The 18,260-nt window shown below is 35.6% G+C and overlaps 3 protein-coding genes across 3 annotated transcripts; 2 read left to right on the forward strand and 1 right to left on the reverse strand.

The window, feature by feature from the left end:
* The first annotated feature begins 860 nt into the window (after positions 1-860).
* On the forward strand, positions 861-1,655 carry LOC116142263 (uncharacterized mitochondrial protein AtMg00810-like). The gene is made up of 3 exons (XM_031427704.1): positions 861-1,071; positions 1,130-1,262; positions 1,652-1,655. The coding sequence occupies exons 1-3, from the start codon at positions 861-863 to the stop codon at positions 1,653-1,655; spliced, it is 348 nt and encodes a 115-aa protein (XP_031283564.1).
* Positions 1,656-4,785: 3,130 nt separating this feature from the next.
* On the forward strand, positions 4,786-5,306 carry LOC116142218 (heavy metal-associated isoprenylated plant protein 39-like). The gene is made up of 2 exons (XM_031427654.1): positions 4,786-4,867; positions 5,098-5,306. Exons 1-2 carry the CDS (start codon positions 4,792-4,794, stop codon positions 5,304-5,306), a joined length of 285 nt encoding a protein of 94 aa, XP_031283514.1. The 5' UTR covers positions 4,786-4,791.
* A 5,216-nt stretch (positions 5,307-10,522) lies between these two features.
* On the reverse strand, positions 10,523-13,129 carry LOC116142264 (F-box/LRR-repeat protein At3g59200-like). Its single transcript, XM_031427706.1, has 5 exons — positions 13,104-13,129; positions 12,698-12,865; positions 11,493-12,106; positions 11,233-11,361; positions 10,523-10,894 (listed from the first exon to the last, which is right to left on the reverse strand). Exons 1-4 carry the CDS (start codon positions 13,127-13,129, stop codon positions 11,234-11,236), a joined length of 936 nt encoding a protein of 311 aa, XP_031283566.1. The 3' UTR covers positions 10,523-10,894; position 11,233.
* Positions 13,130-18,260: the final 5,131 nt, after the last annotated feature.

Genomic DNA, 18,260 nt, shown 5'->3' on the forward strand with positions numbered 1-18,260 from the left:
TTAAAAATTGTTATTATTTGATGATTTTTATACTGAAGTTTTCTGGGTATTCTCTCCCACGATGGTGATTTATTGTGCCACCAAGGCAAGTGCATATTTATTCTAACAAGATGCAACCTTGTAAGATATTTAAATGTCATTTTTTTTAATGTTATTTATTACATTACATTATACTATCCTTTAGCTTTAGTTTTTCTTCTTGTAAATAATAGGAAGACATGGATGAGATGCTCTTGAAAATATAGGCTACTATTTGATTAATTTGGTAAAAAATTTGTACATGTCTAAGCACAGGCAGACATGGGGCCACTTCAAGAAACAGCCAAATAAACATTGAAGGCAAAATTTAGGTGAAACGAAACAAAAGGAATTTTTTTTTTGTTTTTTTGGGTAAAGGTAATTTTATAAATAAATGAAAGAATAAACACTAAGAAAGGGGTTCCCCTTAACTGTCAAATTCGTTGGACAAACCCAGCGAACAAATCACCACAAAAACATCAAAGAGAAACAAGGATACATTCCTAACAAATCAACCACCTAGCCCTCTGGGATTGCTAAACAAAAAGAAGACCAGCAAATGAAAAGGAACGCAAGTCTGGTGAAAGAAAAAAAAAATTGCAGCATAAGCTGTACACGAGGACAAACCACCCAAAAAACAAGATTCTTGGACACCGGAAATTGTAGAAATCCCACAGAGCTGCAGTAGCCAAAAAACACTAGCATAACATGTGTACCAACCAGCAACCACCCCACTCAACACAGCAGAAATCTGCAAATCTGTTAACACACCCCTGGTGCAAAATCTAAAGCTGTACAAAAATGATGGAGCTGCTAAGGTTGAAGAAACTAAGTATAGAAGCATGGTTGGATGTTTGTTGTACTTGACTGCAACAAGGCTTGACATTATGTATGCAGCAAGCTTACTCTCTAGGTTTATGAATGAACCAAGTGAGCTACATTTTCAAGCAACTAAAATAGTCCTTCGGTATGTTAGAGGATGTCTAGACCTGGGAATTTGGTTCAGGAAAGCTGAAAATCTCAGCTTGTATGGTTTCATCGATAGTGATTGGGGTGTGCTCCTTGGATGATATGAAAAGTACCTCTGGATATGTTTTTTTCTTGAATGCAGGTGCCATAAGCTGGATCTCAAAAAAGCAAGAAGTTGTGGCACAATCAACTGCAGAAGCTGAATATGTTGTTGCTGTTGTTGCTGCAGTTAACCAATTGACTTGGCTAGGATTTAAGGTTGGAACAGACTCAAGGTAATATGCTATATTGTGACAACCAATTGGCAATTGCTATGTCCAAGAATCCAGTTCTCCATGGTCGCACAAAGCACATCAGAATCAAATATCATGCAGTGAGAGAGGCAGAGCAAAATGGTGAGGTAAAACTGATTCATTGCAAGGGAGAAGAGCAAGTGGCTAATATAATGACCAAGTCCTTAGGCAGATCCAAGTTTGAAGAATTAGGATTCAGACCTGGAGTTTCCAGCAAAAATATCAAGGAGGAGTGTTAAAGTAAATGATATTTTGCTGGAAACTATTTTACAATTTAGTTTGAATGGTTGGGGCTAGATTTGAGCTAAAAGTGGGCTGTCTGTCAAGTGTAGTTTTTGGTTAATTTGGAAATGTAATCTGTGATGTTTTAGGTGAAGACAGCTGGTGATTTAGGCCAGAATATCTCAATGTAATTTGTACTCCCTCTGTTTGCTTTTAATTGACGTTTTAGTTGTGGGCACAGGTTTTAATAAAAATCAAAATTTCTCTCTCCCACCATTTTTTTCCTTGATTTTGCAGACAAGACAAAGGCATGAATGAAAGGCATGAGGAAAGGTGCAGACAAGACAAAGGCAGCGACTTTAATTTTGAAAATTTTAAAAAGTCTTAAAACGTCACTTAAAAGCAAACGGAGGGAGTATTAGTTAAGAGTGGTTTACATTGTATTGTATTTAAAAATTATTCTCACTGTAAAGTGGTTGGAACAGTGATGAAATATGTCCATATATCTCTCTGTTTATGAATGAAAAAGTACCTTTTTGAAAGAAGCTTACACTCTCATTGTTTTAGCTCTCTGTCGTGCACGAAAACCTTTCTTTCTCTTAGCTAATTTGAACTCTGAAAAACCTTCAAGCCCATCCAAAACAGCCGACATTACACCAGCATTTTCAGATCTTCACAAACCATATAATGTTCATAAGGCATCATCATCTATTTCAAAACACCAGATTAAGGACATTTATATCGCGCTTTGTGCTCTAAGAAAAGCCATGGTTGGACCCAGTGCACTGCTCCTCAGGGCCTTGTACGACCATCAACTGCTCCCTGAGCCCTCTTTTACACACTGATCATCAACATGAGATAGTTCTGCCTTCTTTGCACACAAAGCCTGGTTAATTTCTTCCCATGCATTCAATTTTCCATTTCCTACAAAGATAAAAATCAGATAATGAAAGTTCATTTAAGTTAATCATAAAGTATTCATGCCGAAACATAGAGATTGCATATAACAGATATAAAACATTATCCTACGAACACCAAGTACCTCTGTCTTTTCATTTTAGGCTTGTTCCCTCAACCATTGTCTCTTGGCCTTTTTACGACAAGCACTTCTACTTGGGAACTGACCACAAAAATGAATTTCAGGATTTAAAATTATTATTGTTCTTCAAAGAGAGAATGTGATCAACTAGCCAAATTATGTTGATAACGATAAAATCATAATGACATAACACATACACCAAGATAATGTTTTCTAATTCAAGTTCTGTGACTATATTCGTTGAAGTCTAAAAGTGAAGAACATGGATTAATATGACTAAAAATCGATCTTCTAAATAGCTAATATTGAGACCGGGATGTGAAGTGGCAAAAGAAAATGATTATGTTAATTATATAATTAGATCTTTACCAGTCTCTTTGAATCCTCGATATAAACCTATAGATGATTTTAAATTTTCAATAGCAATTCATGAGATTCCATAATTTAGATCCAAAAAAGATAATTGTCATTGTTTTTTTATCCCACAGGTTCTGCTTTTGTAGATTTATATAATAAATCTACAATATTACTGATAATGATTAGATATTAACTGAAGGTTAAATGAAAAATGATGGGAAATTAGGTTAGTCCAAAAAAGAAAAAACAAAAAAAAACTAAAGGAGATATGTTTATTCAAGAATGGATTCTATAACTTCTATGAAAAGAAACTAAGAGAAATGTATTAATAATAATTCAAAAAAGAATATAAAGCATAGACCATCTCAGTATATATGCAACCATACAAGACATAAAAAGCTATAAAAACTAATCAATAAAGGTGAAAATCATATCAACCATGAAAGGAGGTCTCCATAAACAATTCCTCAAAAATCTGAATATTAATACCAATCCAAGTTCAAATAGATCTTACATATACATCATGCATGCTTACTTCTACAATTTCACAAAAGAAAATACATAACTCAACAACAATATCAAAATCAATTAGCTTTACAAAACATTTGACAAGAAGGAAATTAGCTGGCTTCAAATCAGAGTGCACACTACGCTCCTCATGACTGGTGTTCATGGCTTCAAGAATTTGCTGCAAAGTGTTTCAACAAATATGGAGACCCTGTACTTCACATCAAAGAAAAAGGAAAGCATATTATATAATAGCAATTTCATAACTAATAAAATTAAAAATTAAAAAAAGAGCAGAGCCATATGCACTAGAATACGGGTATTAACTTTTACAACAAAGCTACGAACACCGAAAATTTTACACCGAAAATGTGTATCGACCTACGTGTAACACGCCTCTGATATTTTTTAACAATTTTTTTCTAGTGAACGGTCGTCTATCAAATTTGGATGGCCGTTCACTCACATGGACGCCCGTCCATATTATATGGACGGGCATCCATATACAAGGGACGGGCGTCCCCATTTAAAGGACGCCCGTCTATAAATAAAATATAAAATAAAATAAAAAAAAATTTGGGCACGGCCGTTCCTTACGTTTGGACGGGCGTCCATTCCATAAATTTTGGACGGCCGTCCCTTACGTTTGGACGGAATGGACGCCCGTCCCATTCCTAATGGACGCCCGTCCCATTCCTAATGGACGCCCGTCCATACTTTAAAAAAAAAAAAAAGAACATTTGGACGGGCGTCCATTCCTAATGGACGCCCGTCCATTATTTTGGTTTCTACAAATTAAAGAAAAACTTTGGATGGGACGGGCGTCCGTAAGGAATGGACGCCCGTCCATTACTTACGTTTTTAAAAATAAAACAACAACTTACAGTTTCACGCAAGGCTGATGGGTTTGAGATCATCAGCCAACTTTTTGACGTCCTCCAACCAGTCTAGTACGTTTGCATGCTGGTTGAAGTTTTGTAGCTTATCCTTATTCTCTTCATTGCTATTGACTTTCCTGAAAATCTTAAACTCTTGCCTCCATGGAATTACCTTTTTACAAAGGTCATTAGGATTTTTGAGGGACCTCAACCTGGAGAACAGCGTCTCCAGTTGCTCCAACTTGCTACGCAATTCTTGAACCATGATTAACTGCATGTCACACAAAAGAGAAGGATGAAACTGAGACTGAACCAGAGCTTGATCGTATTCATGGTCATGGATGCTTTAAAATATTCAAAACTTCTCGTTCTCTTACCCTAAATTAAAAATATAATTATAAACTTTTGCTAAAAGCATGGAAGATGTAGGACTCTTATCTGCATCTTCCATGCTTTTAGAAAAAAGACATAAAATAATTTAGGGTAAGAGAACGAGAAGGTTTTGACCATGACTGACGATAAGACCAAGCAGAAAGCCATTGAAGCTGCTGCTGATATCTTTGGTATATTTATCTTCCTCTACTGTTAACATTCTTCAACCAAAATCATCGACGTCTTGTTAAATATAAAAAATAAAAATAAAATTTTTGATTGGACCATTTGATGCATGAGGGTTTTTCTTCTTTCTTCTTTTAAATATATTTGAGCTGATTGGATATTCTGGAGTAGTCAATTATTTTTTTCACCTTTGAAATTATAATATCTATTTATTGGAAGTTGTACTTATAGCAGAAAGAGTTATGACTTTCACGAGTTGATTCAATTGCGGCTGATTTAAAAGACCAGAAGCTAACAGTGATAGGGCAGATGGATACTGTGGCAGTAGCGAAGAGGTTGAAGAAAATAGGAAAAGTGGACATTATCTCAGTTGGGCCAGGCAAAGAGGAGAAGAAACCAGGAGAAAAGAAAGAAGAGAAGAAAGAGGAGAAGAAACCAGAAGAAAAGAAAGAGGACAAAAAATGAAAAACCATAAGTGAATTTTTCGCTGTGATAATAATTATTGTAGCAAAATTTTCATTCATGCTTAGCAAATAATGTGATTAGATTTAAAATGGTTAGCAAGAATCGCCAGATTTGTCTCGTTGTAAACAATCAATATTAAAGCGAAGGAAGAAGAAGTTGTTTTTGTTTCCACGAGTTTCCTCATCTTGGTTCTTATTATTCCTTTACAGCTTAGAGGACATTGTCATGTTAGTCTAATTAAGCAGAAAAAAACAATAAACTGTTAGCACGCCCACAGATTCTGCTTCACCAGATATAATATACCATTTGAATGATACAAAAGTGTCACGAATTGCATCATTCTTCAAACATCTACATTTTATGTCTTTTTTCTAAAAGCATGGAAGATGCAGATAAGAGTCCTGCATCTTCCATGCTTTTAGCAAAAGTTTATAATTATATTTTTAATTTAGGGTAAGAGAACGAGAAGTTTTGAATATTTTAAAGCATCCATGACCATGAATACGATCAAGCTCTGGTTCAGTCTCAGTTTCATCCTTCTCTTTTGTGTGACATGCAGTTAATCATGGTTCAAGAATTGCGTAGCAAGTTGGAGCAACTGGAGACGCTGTTCTCCAGGTTGAGGTCCCTCAAAAATCCTAATGACCTTTGTAAAAAGGTAATTCCATGGAGGCAAGAGTTTAAGATTTTCGGGAAAGTCAATAGCAATGAAGAGAATAAGGATAAGCTACAAAACTTCAACCAGCATGCAAACGTACTAGACTGGTTGGAGGACGTCAAAAAGTTGGCTGATGATCTCAAACCCATCAGCCTTGCGTGAAACTGTAAGTTGTTGTTTTATTTTTAAAAACGTAAGTAATGGACGGGCGTCCATTCCTTACGGACGCCCGTCCCATCCAAAGTTTTTCTTTAATTTGTAGAAACCAAAATAATGGACGGGCGTCCATTCCAAACGTTCTTTTTTTTTTTTTTAAAGTATGGACGCCCGTTCAAACATAAGGGACGGGCGTCCATTAGGAATGGACGCCCGTCCAAACGTAAGGGACGGCCGTCCAAAATTTATGGACGGCCGTCCCCAAAGTTTTTTTTTTTTTTTAATTTTCATATTTTATTTGTGGACGGGCGTCCTTTAAATGGGGAGGCCCGTCCCTTGTATATGGACACCCGTCCATATAATATGGATATGCGTCCATGTGAGTGAACGGCCGTCCAAATTTGATGGACGGCCGTTCACTAAAAAAAAATTGTTAAAAAAATCAAAGACGTGTTACACGTAGGCCGATACACATTTTCGGTGTAAAATTTTCGGTGTCCGTAGCTTTGTTGTAACTTTTATTCTCTTGGTAAACTCTCGTTATTACAAATTAAAAACGTTAACTTTGGTCAAGGACTATGGCACCAGCATTTAGCAGTACATTTGCAACACAACAACAAGGAACACGAGTTTAAGATGATCCAAGTTCAAAGCAACTTCACTGAAAACTAACGTATATAATCATTTCAAGAAATATCTTTACATATCCAGATCCCGAGTTAATATGTAGGGATGTATCAATTATTTCTAAGCCACTAGACTATAGCACCAATAAATCATAACAAGTTGATAATAAAGGTAAATAAAAAACAAATCTGATTACAGAGCAGCAACAAACATGACAACGAAAACGTACCATTGGAATTTTATTTTGCTGGATATCTTGAACGGCATCCACTGAATGTGGAACCGCTTTCTTTCTCAGACTGTTACAAAAGAATAAATAAAAAAGACTAATTTTTTCTCCCTTCCACAGAAGAAAAATTAAACACAGAAACAGACCAGGTGATATCATAATCCTTCAAAATAGCAGTAGACTAAAAAGGTGGCAAAACAAAGCCATCCATCTGCAACAGAAAATAAAATAAAAGCATAAGAAAGTAGAAATTGAAATTGAAAAGAGAAATGAGGAAAGTGAGGGGAGGTTACAGAGAGGATGAGGCCATGAGGGGAAGAGTGTTGGAGGTGTAAAATGCGAAGGATATAATCGGAGAGATGAGAGATGGTTTTACGAGTGGTGGACTCCTGCTCGTGGTGGCCGCTGGCGAATCTTTATGGCTCGACTATTGTGCGACTAAGACCAGGATTCATGGTGGTGACTCCTGCTCGTGGTGGCCGCTGTTGAAGCTTTATGGCTCGGGCGTGATGGAGTTGAGACTGGGATGGAAGGTGGTGGCTAGGGTTTTTCAGACATGAAATTGAATATGGAAAGTTCTTGGTTCAAATGATTCAGAGGATATATGGTGTAAAAATGTGATGTGAAGGTAGCATTACTCTTCTTTGTATAGGAGTAAAGTAATGCTACACCAACATTACATTCTCACAAGCTTCTCTTATAACCCCGACGTGGCAGTTGAGTTAATATTGTTACGCCAGTTCCACCACACCCAAGGCGCAAAATAATTTTGACTGGACCAAAGAAACAATAGGGAACAACTGTTCCTTATGAAAGAATGGTCATTTCTCACAGAATGAATGGTTATTTCTTATGAAGGAATAACATTATTCCAAGAAGAATAAGAAAAAAAAAAAAAAACAACAACAACAACAACATTGTTCCTTCAGGAATAAGGTTATTCCAAGAAGAAGAAGAACGAAACTGAAGAAGGGAATTGATTGGAAAGAAACAAGGTAAGGAACAACGTTAAGGTTGTTCCTTAAGGAACATCCATTCTTTATGAAAGAATGGTCGTTTTCCTTATGAAGGAACAACCGCGTTCCTTCTAAAAGAACAACCGTTTGCTTCTCATAGTGCCTAGGGTGTCTTGGGTGTGGTGAGAGCTAACGTGACAGTGTCAATCTGCTGACACGTTAGGATTGTAAGAGAATGTTGTGAAATTATATTGTAAACATAGCATTTTTCGTCAGAGTAATGTTATGCCAACAACACACTCTCACAAACTTCTTTTACAACCCCAACGTGGTAGTTGAGTTGGCACTGTCACGTCAGTTCCACCATACCCAAGGCGCAAAATGATTTTGACTAAACCAAAGAAACAACCGTTCCTTCATAGGGAACGGTCATTCCTAATGAAAGAATGGTCGCTTCTCACAGAATGAATGATCGTTTCTTATGAAGGAACAAGAAATAACCATTCCTTTCGTAAGGAATGGTTGTTCCTGAAGGAACAACGTTGGAAGAAGAGGGAGAAGAATAAGAAGAAGGTTGTTCCAAGAAGAAGAAGAAGAAAGTTGTTCCAAAGAAGAAGGTTGTTCCAAAAAGAAGAAGAAGAACGAAATTGAAGAAGAAGAGCCAAGGGTGTTCCAAGAAAAAGAAGAAGAACGAAATTGAAGAAGGGAATTGATAAGAGAGAAACAAGGTAAGGAACAACTATGGTGGTTCCTTCAAGAACAAGGTTGTTCCTTCATAGGAGATGATCGTTCCTTTTGAAAGAATGACCGTTTGTTTCTCGTAGTGCCTTGGGTGTCTTAGGTGTGGTGGGAGCTGGCGTGACAATGCCAATCCGCTGACACGTTAGAGTTGTAAAAGAATGTTGTGAGATTATGTTGTAAACATAACGGTTTTCTTTGTGAGTAATAATTGTTTTTGATACTATTGTTAAGGAGGGTAATATTTTAGTAAAAAGAGTTTAATATTACCTTATATTAGATTTATTCAAATTACAAAACAATCGAATATTGTCAGAGTTATCTTATGATCTATTTTAAGAGTGATAAGGTTACCCTAAAAATGTACTAATCATTTATTTAAAATCATTTTGTTGAATCGATTGTAACGGGAAATTAATTTTGTAGTACGACATTTTTATAATTTGCAAAGCCAATGTTCTTACTTTGAAGTGGTAAAAATTAATCAATGACATTTCACAATACCAATTGTAACTCTAAGTTAATTTATTGATATGATATTTTTGTAATTTATAATATTTTGGTAACTTATAACTAGATTATAATAATTTTAATTTTTTCGTTAGGGGTCAGGTTATAGTAACTTAAAATTTTGATTTAAATTGAAACATAAATTTATGTTCGTAGATATATTGAAATCTAACGGATATGGCAAAGAAGTTCGGGGTAGTTATTTTCTTTACCATTTCATCAACTCTTAAACTATTGAATTGCAACGGATTAACGGTTGAAAATTTGTCAAAAATTTAAGTTGGTATAGCCTAACTTGTTAGTTATAATCAAGTATTTAAAGTTACTAAAAAAAAAAAAAAAAAAAAAATCATCGCATGTCATCAAAATAAAACACCAATACAATTTTCAAATGATATCTCAAAGTGATATACTTCCAATTACGATATTGACATATAAGTAATGTAGATGCAAAAAATCTACCGTCATGAAAATAGGGTGTGATCCCGTGAGGTTGAGGTCACTGACAATCCGTTAGACCTGCACACATGAAAGGGCAAGCGTGAAGCTTCCGGAAAACACCGAGGTGGTGTTTGCCGTAGGCACTCCGACGTTCAAGTCAGCAAGGCTGAAAGAGATTTAATAAGAATTAAGGAGAAGAAGAATTACCAGGAGTCTTGTCGGAGGCTAGGACTACGGCGGAGNAGAAAAGTGAAAAAAAAAGGGGTGAAGTGAAAAGAAAAATAAAAAAGGAGTGTAGTGACCATACCTCATCAAGCCTCTAATGAACAGCCTCCCGTGGTCCGATTGAGCTAAAATTTTATTAGCACATTCGTGGCTCAACCCTCTTTGTTCTGAATGGTGGAGAACATTGGAGATTGAATTTGGAGTAGATTTGCTGCAGTAAGTTACGCGCGAACAGTAACTCTGTTTGGTGAGATTTCTCCATTATCTTGAGAATAATTGTTAGTGTCCAAGAAAATTTGTTCTTGAGATTGATGTTGATTGTTTACCTCTACTTTTATCTAGAGAGAACCACCATTATACAATTGTTTCATTGATAGTGGAAATTTGGGTGACAGGGTGCCGTGGTTTTTTCTTTATGAAGATTTTCCACATAAAACTTGATTGTGTTGTTGTTAGTGTATATTTTACTTTGAACATTGAATTGCTTTCTCAGAGATTTACACAAAGAGGGAGAAAATTTGGGGTGCAAATGCAATAAAAATACCAGATTGTATTGAAAATTCATTAATGACAAAAAAAAAAAAAAACATTAAAAATCAATCTCAAACCAGATTGTATCACTTCAGAAAATCAAGTAATAAAACTCTAATTTTATAAGATTTACATCAATGCCACAACATTTTCTAAGTCAGCTGCAAGAAAGCAAATCGCATATTGTTGAACAAGTTTTAAAGTAGGTAAATCATTGGGAAAGGTCACGTTCTGAAGACGGAGAACCATTCTGGTAGAACTTGATTATGCAACCTGCTGAGGTGCAAATTTCTTGTAACTGATGATTGATCTCCTTTTGCTTCTCCAAATCTATGGCATAGTCCTCAAAACAAATGATTGCAACTCGCTCCAAAAGTCTTGCATTCTCAAGCACACATTTTATGAAACGATCGTCCATGACATCCAAATCAAAATATGAGATACTAACAGTTTTGAGGCGAGACGTTAAACAGAGCAGTAAATCTATCAAAAAGGAATGATATCTCGGTAGTAGAACCTGCATAAAAATTGCAGCAAATTTCATTACTTCCGAAAAGGAGGATATAGATTTTGGAAATTTTAATTTTTAAATAATTACATGAGGAATCTCAAGAGATTATAGATTAGGAGTTTGTTGAAGAATAGTCTTTAACACTTGATGATTTGTATAATCAATCTCCCCCCAAATCACTTTCAAATGAGTCAAGCAATGAAACACAGGAAGACTAAATTGGAAATTTTCTTCATAAGATAGATACTACTTGGCAAACACAAAAACAAAGAAAATTAATGAGATGAGCTGTTCATGTTATGTCTTCACAATGAACATAAATTAGCTAAAGAATGTTATCATACCTCAAGACTCAAGTATATCATTTGACAGAGTAAGAAATTTGACATGATGAATTCCCCGCATGAGTTTTATTGCATGTCGAGCCATAATTTCCTTAGCCCGCTGTTTCGAAATTTCTTCATCGATGTATGCTTAATTTAGTTCAGACAAATTAGATGGTAAAAGTTCTATTGCTGCACAATTTATGCATTTGAGAGAGCTCAAATTTTCTGCATAAATTTTTATAACATAATCCTCTGAAGGTTTAAAGAGGAAAGTTCGCGACAAACAACCAATGTCCTTAGAGTGCGAATAGATATGGTGATTTTCTTACGGTTATTCCAATTGTCTATGTTTAAAGCCAACTCCTGAAGGGCTGGACAACTAGAGAAAAGTTGTTCGAGAAGCTGAGCGGATAGATCACCTAGAACTCGTAAATGTAAAGTTTTAAGTTTTGGGACTTGTATGAATGTAGGAACATTGAAACTGAAATTCAATTTCAATATGCTGAGTGATTCGTAAGTGAAAAGGTTATCAGGCAACAATGGTGAAATAGGGAGAGAAAGATCAAGCTCTTGAACCTTAAGACTTACTACAACAGATACCCATGAGTTAAGACGAGATAGACCGATATTCTTATCCTTAAAAATGAGACTAAATTTTCTTATACATGGAGCACTATGAGGGAAAAGAATTGTTTCCAGAGAATGGAAAAAGTTTGTCTTCAAATCCGACCTCAACTGATATTTAGTCTCATCGAAAACAATATCAAAAATGGAGATTAGAAGAGATTTCCATCTTTTTGATAGTGCATAAATTCTAAGAACATCTTCAATTGAAAGAAAAGGAAAAATGATGTGGATGATACAGTCAGGTAATTCGCTAATTTTATCGTCTCTAGGACACAAATTTTGGGTTTGCCTGGTGAAAATTACTTTCTCTCGGTGATTTGATTATGCATAGGATTGAAGACTGATTCAGTCTTCTAAACCTTGTGAGAACAAATCACAAGTGAAACCCTAATCCTCCAGGATGTTTCAGCTAATTTCTTTCATTGTTATACACTTAATATAATTGTATTAAAAACAAAAATTGAAGAAGAAATCTCACCTTATTCACGAAGAAACAACTTGGATTTGACCTGCCCTTCTAGGATGAAAAAGAGACCACAATCTTGACTACTTCAAAGTTCTAGCTAGATGGGATTTAACAAGAAAAAATTGATGCAGAATTTGGATAGGCACTAGATATGCAGACACTAGAGTTGAATCGAAGACAAAGGTTTCCAAAGGAAAACTTTATAAATTTTATTGATGATATTGAAACATAACAACCCTACTTATAGTTGACTAACCCTAAAACAAATTAGACTCCTAATAGAATAAAATCAACTTGGAAAAAAGGATGAAAAATAGGAAAGCTTGTCCGACATCATAAACACAATATCGCGATATTAATACAAGAATAATCATAACAAAACAAGGTCACTGGAAGAAATCTTTCTTTAAAGCCATTTCTTGACCAATATTTATACCACAAGGTGAAACAAGACGACACTCAGTCTGCAATGCAGACTTCTCACTCTCCTTGTTCTCATGATGCAAATCACTATCACTAACACCATCACCATCTATATTACCTTCATTATTGTCATTACTGAAAGAGCAATACTATACCCACATCCTCTTCTAACAAACTTTCTCTAACAACCCCGACGTGACAACTCGCAATTGGTTAGCCACAATTTGTCAGGTGGAACTCGTTGCGAGTTGCCACGTCAGAGTTGTAAGAGAAAGTTTGTGTTAAGAGGTTGTAAGCATAATATTTTTATTACCAAAATACTTAAACCGTTTTACTAAAGGCCCATCAAGTTTCTGACGCTCACACAAATTACACCAGTGCCCGCTTCCAAACCACCATTTTAGTAAGAACCCATAAAAGAAAAAGGTTCCCCACCAACCAAGCAAAGAGAAAGTCGTTCAATGAAGGGTAGAAATTCTTCCGAGCTACAAAATAAACAAGAAAGGAAAAATTTTAAATGAAAATATCCCAAAGTCGCCACAGAGCCTTTGAGGGATAGGTATATTCCGCATACCGGGGTGATACCACTCCCCACCATAAATTATCAGTTTAGATCACCATTCACACTCGGAAGATCTCAACCCCATGATAAACTTCGGATTATGTTGATCGCTATGGCCTGGAGTCAGATTGTAAGAACTCCAATTGAGATTCTCTTCACCAGCCTTCGTTTTATCCTTCACTAGAGTGCAGCTCCAGAGTATATCTTGCAAATCAATATAAATATTTTGAGTTATACTCAAAGCTAGAGCAGTACAAGAGGAGGCTATGTCCCCCTCGTATTCTTATCATGGGCACCTTTTCCTGTTCAAAATCACCCTTCAAGTGCAAGAATGTACGAGAATGAAGAAAAGGAAGTCAGTCAGCAAATCTCTAAGTATGTGATAAAGCAAAAATAAATGTGTCAAAGGTCGTTTCTGCTTGGTTGATTCCACTAACAGTCTCCTTGTAATTTTCTCAAAGATTCTCTTTGTTTCTATGACTCGTCGAAACAGAACAGAGCAGAAGCCATGGCTTCTTCTTCAATCTCTTATTCTCTTTGTTTATTCAAAACCAAGTCAATTCTCACACCAGAACCCCACAAAAACCTCTCTTTCTTTTACAAACAAATCACTTTCCCCCACTCGTCTACCACTCTTTACCCTCCCCTCTCTTCTTTGCTCGTTCAAGGCTTGTTTCATCAGCCTGGAGAGGAGATTGTTAAGCTTTCTTTCTAGCTTCCATTCTAGAAATAATGGGTTAAAGTTGATGCAAAAGAATCTAACTTTGAAGGTTGATAGTAGTAAGAATGGAAAGAATGGAGAGGGCCGATAGAATCGGGGGTTGTAATCAGACTTAGAAGAAGTTATGTCTTATAGGTTCATTATATCCATCCCTAATTTTGTGTAATCTCTTGTTCTTTCAGCACATAATCTCATTACTTATATATTAGTGTCACATAAAACAGAATCATTGAAAACTATAATCAAGGAAAGCTCTTTGAAAAGTAGTATGATTGAATTTCTATAGAGTTTTGTACAATTCTACAACATTAAAGCATGTTCAAGAAGATGTTATCTTCATTATTTTGATGTTATCTTGTCAACATTATCGTCTGTTTAAAGTTGGCATATATTAATCCTCTTGCGAAGGCAGAAGTATGTGCAAATTCTATATCCCAGGGCCACGGCTAGTAACACCCAAACTTCTTGCAAACCACCCTTCAGGTTCACCGTGTTGAATGAAGGCGAGCTCTGCAAAGTTCAACATCTCCTTAAGCATTCGTACAATTGATCTCCGGAATATTGCACTTTCAGAAGATCTAAATCCATAGTACATGAAGGGCAAGTACTTCAACCACTACATAAATTTTGGTATTGCTGCAATCAAAACACGTATAAGTTCAGTCTTGAAAATGGATTATCATTCAATTGGCAATACTTCATGTCCTCAAGAAGAGATGCAGAGGCACTACAATTATCCTCCTGTATTTCCAAACAAAACTCAATTTGTCACAATCTATTTTGAAAGCTGTTTTAAGGATGAAGGTAGCCGATCCTTAAAACAACTTTCAATATATCATAAGAACTGAAAAAGCCATACCTAGATAGAGAATCTATTGTTGCAATATACACCTAGATAGAGAGGGCCGTGATAACCATACCTCCCAACATTCTATCTATCATAAAATAACTGAAAAAGTTAAATTCATACATAAAACATAATCAAATAAAAAGGGTTACCCACCAAGAATCTGAAAAAGAAACACAGTTATAACTGAAGGAAGAGAATCTCACTAATTAAGTGAAGAAAAAACAGAGCCAAGATTTGTAAGCAAGCCAGCAGTTGAATTCCCCTCTCAAAAATAACAATTTAACTAGGAAAGGTATAACTTTGATTGGGAAGGCACATAACCACAAAGGAAGAATGTAAAACCCCCTTTTTAATCCTCATATATATGGGATTATTGTTAGTTTTTAAAAGTTTTATTGGGAGTTAAAATGAAAGGAATGAGAGATTTTGGGTTTGCATGTAGGTAAGGGGAGAAATCTGGGCATTTTCAATAGAAGCTGATGTGGCGGGGTCATGGTGAGACTAAGAGAATTTTGGGGCAGTTTCATAATTTTAAGTAACTGTTTTATATATAAATTGGGCTTCGCCCAAAATGAAGAAGAGAGAAAAACACAAAAAGAAGAAAGGAAGAAGAAGACAAAAAAAGGGAAAAAGAGGAGAGGGAGGAATGGGTTTGGCCGAGAGGTAGAGTGAGAGTGAAAGTAAAACAAAAATGGAGGAGAAATTTTAAACACATCACTCCCATTAGGTTTCGGGTGTGGAAGAAAAGAGTGCTTGAGGCTTCAATTTTAGTTCGGCTGAGCTGAATTTGTGAGTGGCAAAAACCAAAACCTTTTTCTCAATATTCTAGCTTGCATGTGTTAATTGAGATGGACATTTAATTGGGTTTTGAAAATTGCTGAAATTAGTTGCTAATTTTGAGTTTTGTTTTGAAAATATGAGGAATTTTATATGCATGGAGATACATTGCATCCAAATGTTTGAATCACGGGTTGCATGCCATTTCTTTAAGATTATGGTTGAAATCCTTAAAATTTGCTTTTAAATTGAATAATCGGTATGTTTAGTACATGGGGTGAAATCTAAATTGGGAAGTGGATTAAACTAAAATTCTTCTTTAAAAACTTAAATTCATGTCTGTATGTTAGGTAAATGTGTCATATCATGCCGTCTGTTGCATCTTGCTGTTAAGTGCGAATTTCTTTGCTTGCATGTCCTCGGCTGAACATGGAATGAGTGAAACTGTCCCAGATCTGACTTCAATAAAGTTTATTTGTGTTGCATGTCACCAGATTTTCCTATAAACATAAGACTCATGTTTGCATGTTAATATTCTGTTCAGAATCTGGCTATTTTGTGAAGCTATTTAAAAATCTTTTCTCTTCATGCTTCGGCTAGGTTGTTACCAGTTTTGGTGTAAGTAAATAAATGGCGGTTGTGTTGCTGGATAATATACTTGGGTGTTTTTGGCTGGACAGTAGACTTGATGGTGTTGGAAGTATGCTTTAAATGAAATAAATAGCTTAATATTAGCTGCATGTACATATTTGATTTCAGCACCTTTTTACTGATGAAAAATCTGGAAAAAAAAAAAAAAAAAAAAGTAATCAATAAATGGGTGTGTTTATGATTCTTATTTGTCTTATTTATACACATATAACTCGGCTGAATTGGTCATATCAGTTAGAGAGGTGGGCAACATCATTCCCATCTCATCCTCCGGAAAATACATTGCATCTGGACATCCACCTATCTCCAGGATTGTAAGGCAGGTGAACTTGTGCAATCCCCACTCCTTTAGCGGCTTATAGATTTCGTGATTACTGGTAATTGTAAGAGATCTTAGGCTGGCAGGGAAACCTTCTACTGGAAACGGTTTGATTCTTGGACAACTCATTGATAATTCTTGGAGACAGCTGAGATTTTGAATACTTTAGGGCAGGTCTCTAAGTGTCTTACAAGGTTTGAAAACTGTACATATATCTGATAAAGATGGTTAAGATGTTCACATCCCAAGATAAATATTGTCCCAAGAGACGTTACTATCGAACCACTCTACTATCAACTCTGGCTTTGAGCAATCCCAAATATCAAGATGTGTAAGCGCCATGGGTAACTGGCCTCTTGGTGATATGCACATCAGAGGTGGACATTCTTTGATACACAAGTTCTCAAGAAGAAATGTAGAGGCACTACAGTTATCCTCTGTATCACCAAACAAAAACAGCAATTTCTCACAATCTTTTATTGAAAGCCATTTTAGAGATGGAGGTAGCTGACCTTTGACAATGAATGCAAGTGAATGACAACCTTCAATATGCAGCCTTTCAAGACAAGAATTATCATGCTTCATTCCCTTAGGTTCACTTAGACTCAGCAAAAAACCGTCCTCTGGAAAAGAAACAAGAGTTGGGCTATCTTGAATGCATAGTGTTTTGAGGCAGCTGCAGCTATGCAACCCTTGTGGAGGCTTCTTAAGAGAAGTCTCAGTCTGCCGCAAATACATGAGTTTCTCACAATTACCGACTCTGAAACGTGTCCTAAAGTCCTAAGTTGTTTGCACTGGAAGGCTGAAGCACAAAACCACCAAAACTATTTATTTTATATGTTATTTCAGATAAAATTATTATTATATATGTATGATATATGATAAAATTATTATTATTNATTTTATGATAGTTATTACATATTTGAAGTTTAAGAACTTATGAATATGTCGTAGGGACAAAAATTGCTGAATGATGAGTGACGCAGGCAAGACTGCAAGTATTTGTTTTTCACTATTCATTAATTGCTTTCATTTCAAATTGAAAGTTAAAAAAAAATCCTTAAAAATATTTCTAAGAACATGATAAAGTTATCAACGCAAAAAACATATAAATTAAAATAACTACCAACACTTTGAACAAAAATAATAATAATAATAAACTACAAAACAATCTCATATTTAAAATCCGCTCTTTATTGTTCATTCTCAAAAATATTTGTGAAAAATAAGAATATAAAGTTAATTTTAATAATTTAACATAAGAGTACATTTATCCTCGAAAAATTTAATAAAAAGTAGGGTTTCTTTAATCTATTAGTGATGCCAATAGATCCACTCTAATTTTGTAGCTGGCCCAAACCAGTGAACCTTGTAATCCTCAAAACTTCTACTTGAATGGCTTACCCATTTGCTTTCAAATTCGTAGTCTTATCACAAAATAATAAATAAAATCACCCATTTCTCAATAACCTAATACTGCTGTTTTCAAGCGGCGTTCTACCAGAGAGTAATATGTGACCATTTTGGAGCTATTACTGTATATAAATATTCATTTGGAAATAGTGATGGCAATGGACCGGGTCGGGCCGAGACCGGATACCTAGGCCCGAGCCCATCACGGGTATTACAAGTAAAGCCCAAGCCCGGCCC

The sequence above is a fragment of the Pistacia vera genome, unplaced genomic scaffold (assembly GCF_008641045.1).
Source record: "Pistacia vera cultivar Batoury unplaced genomic scaffold, PisVer_v2 Contig406, whole genome shotgun sequence".
Taxonomy (NCBI): Eukaryota; Viridiplantae; Streptophyta; class Magnoliopsida; order Sapindales; family Anacardiaceae; genus Pistacia; species Pistacia vera.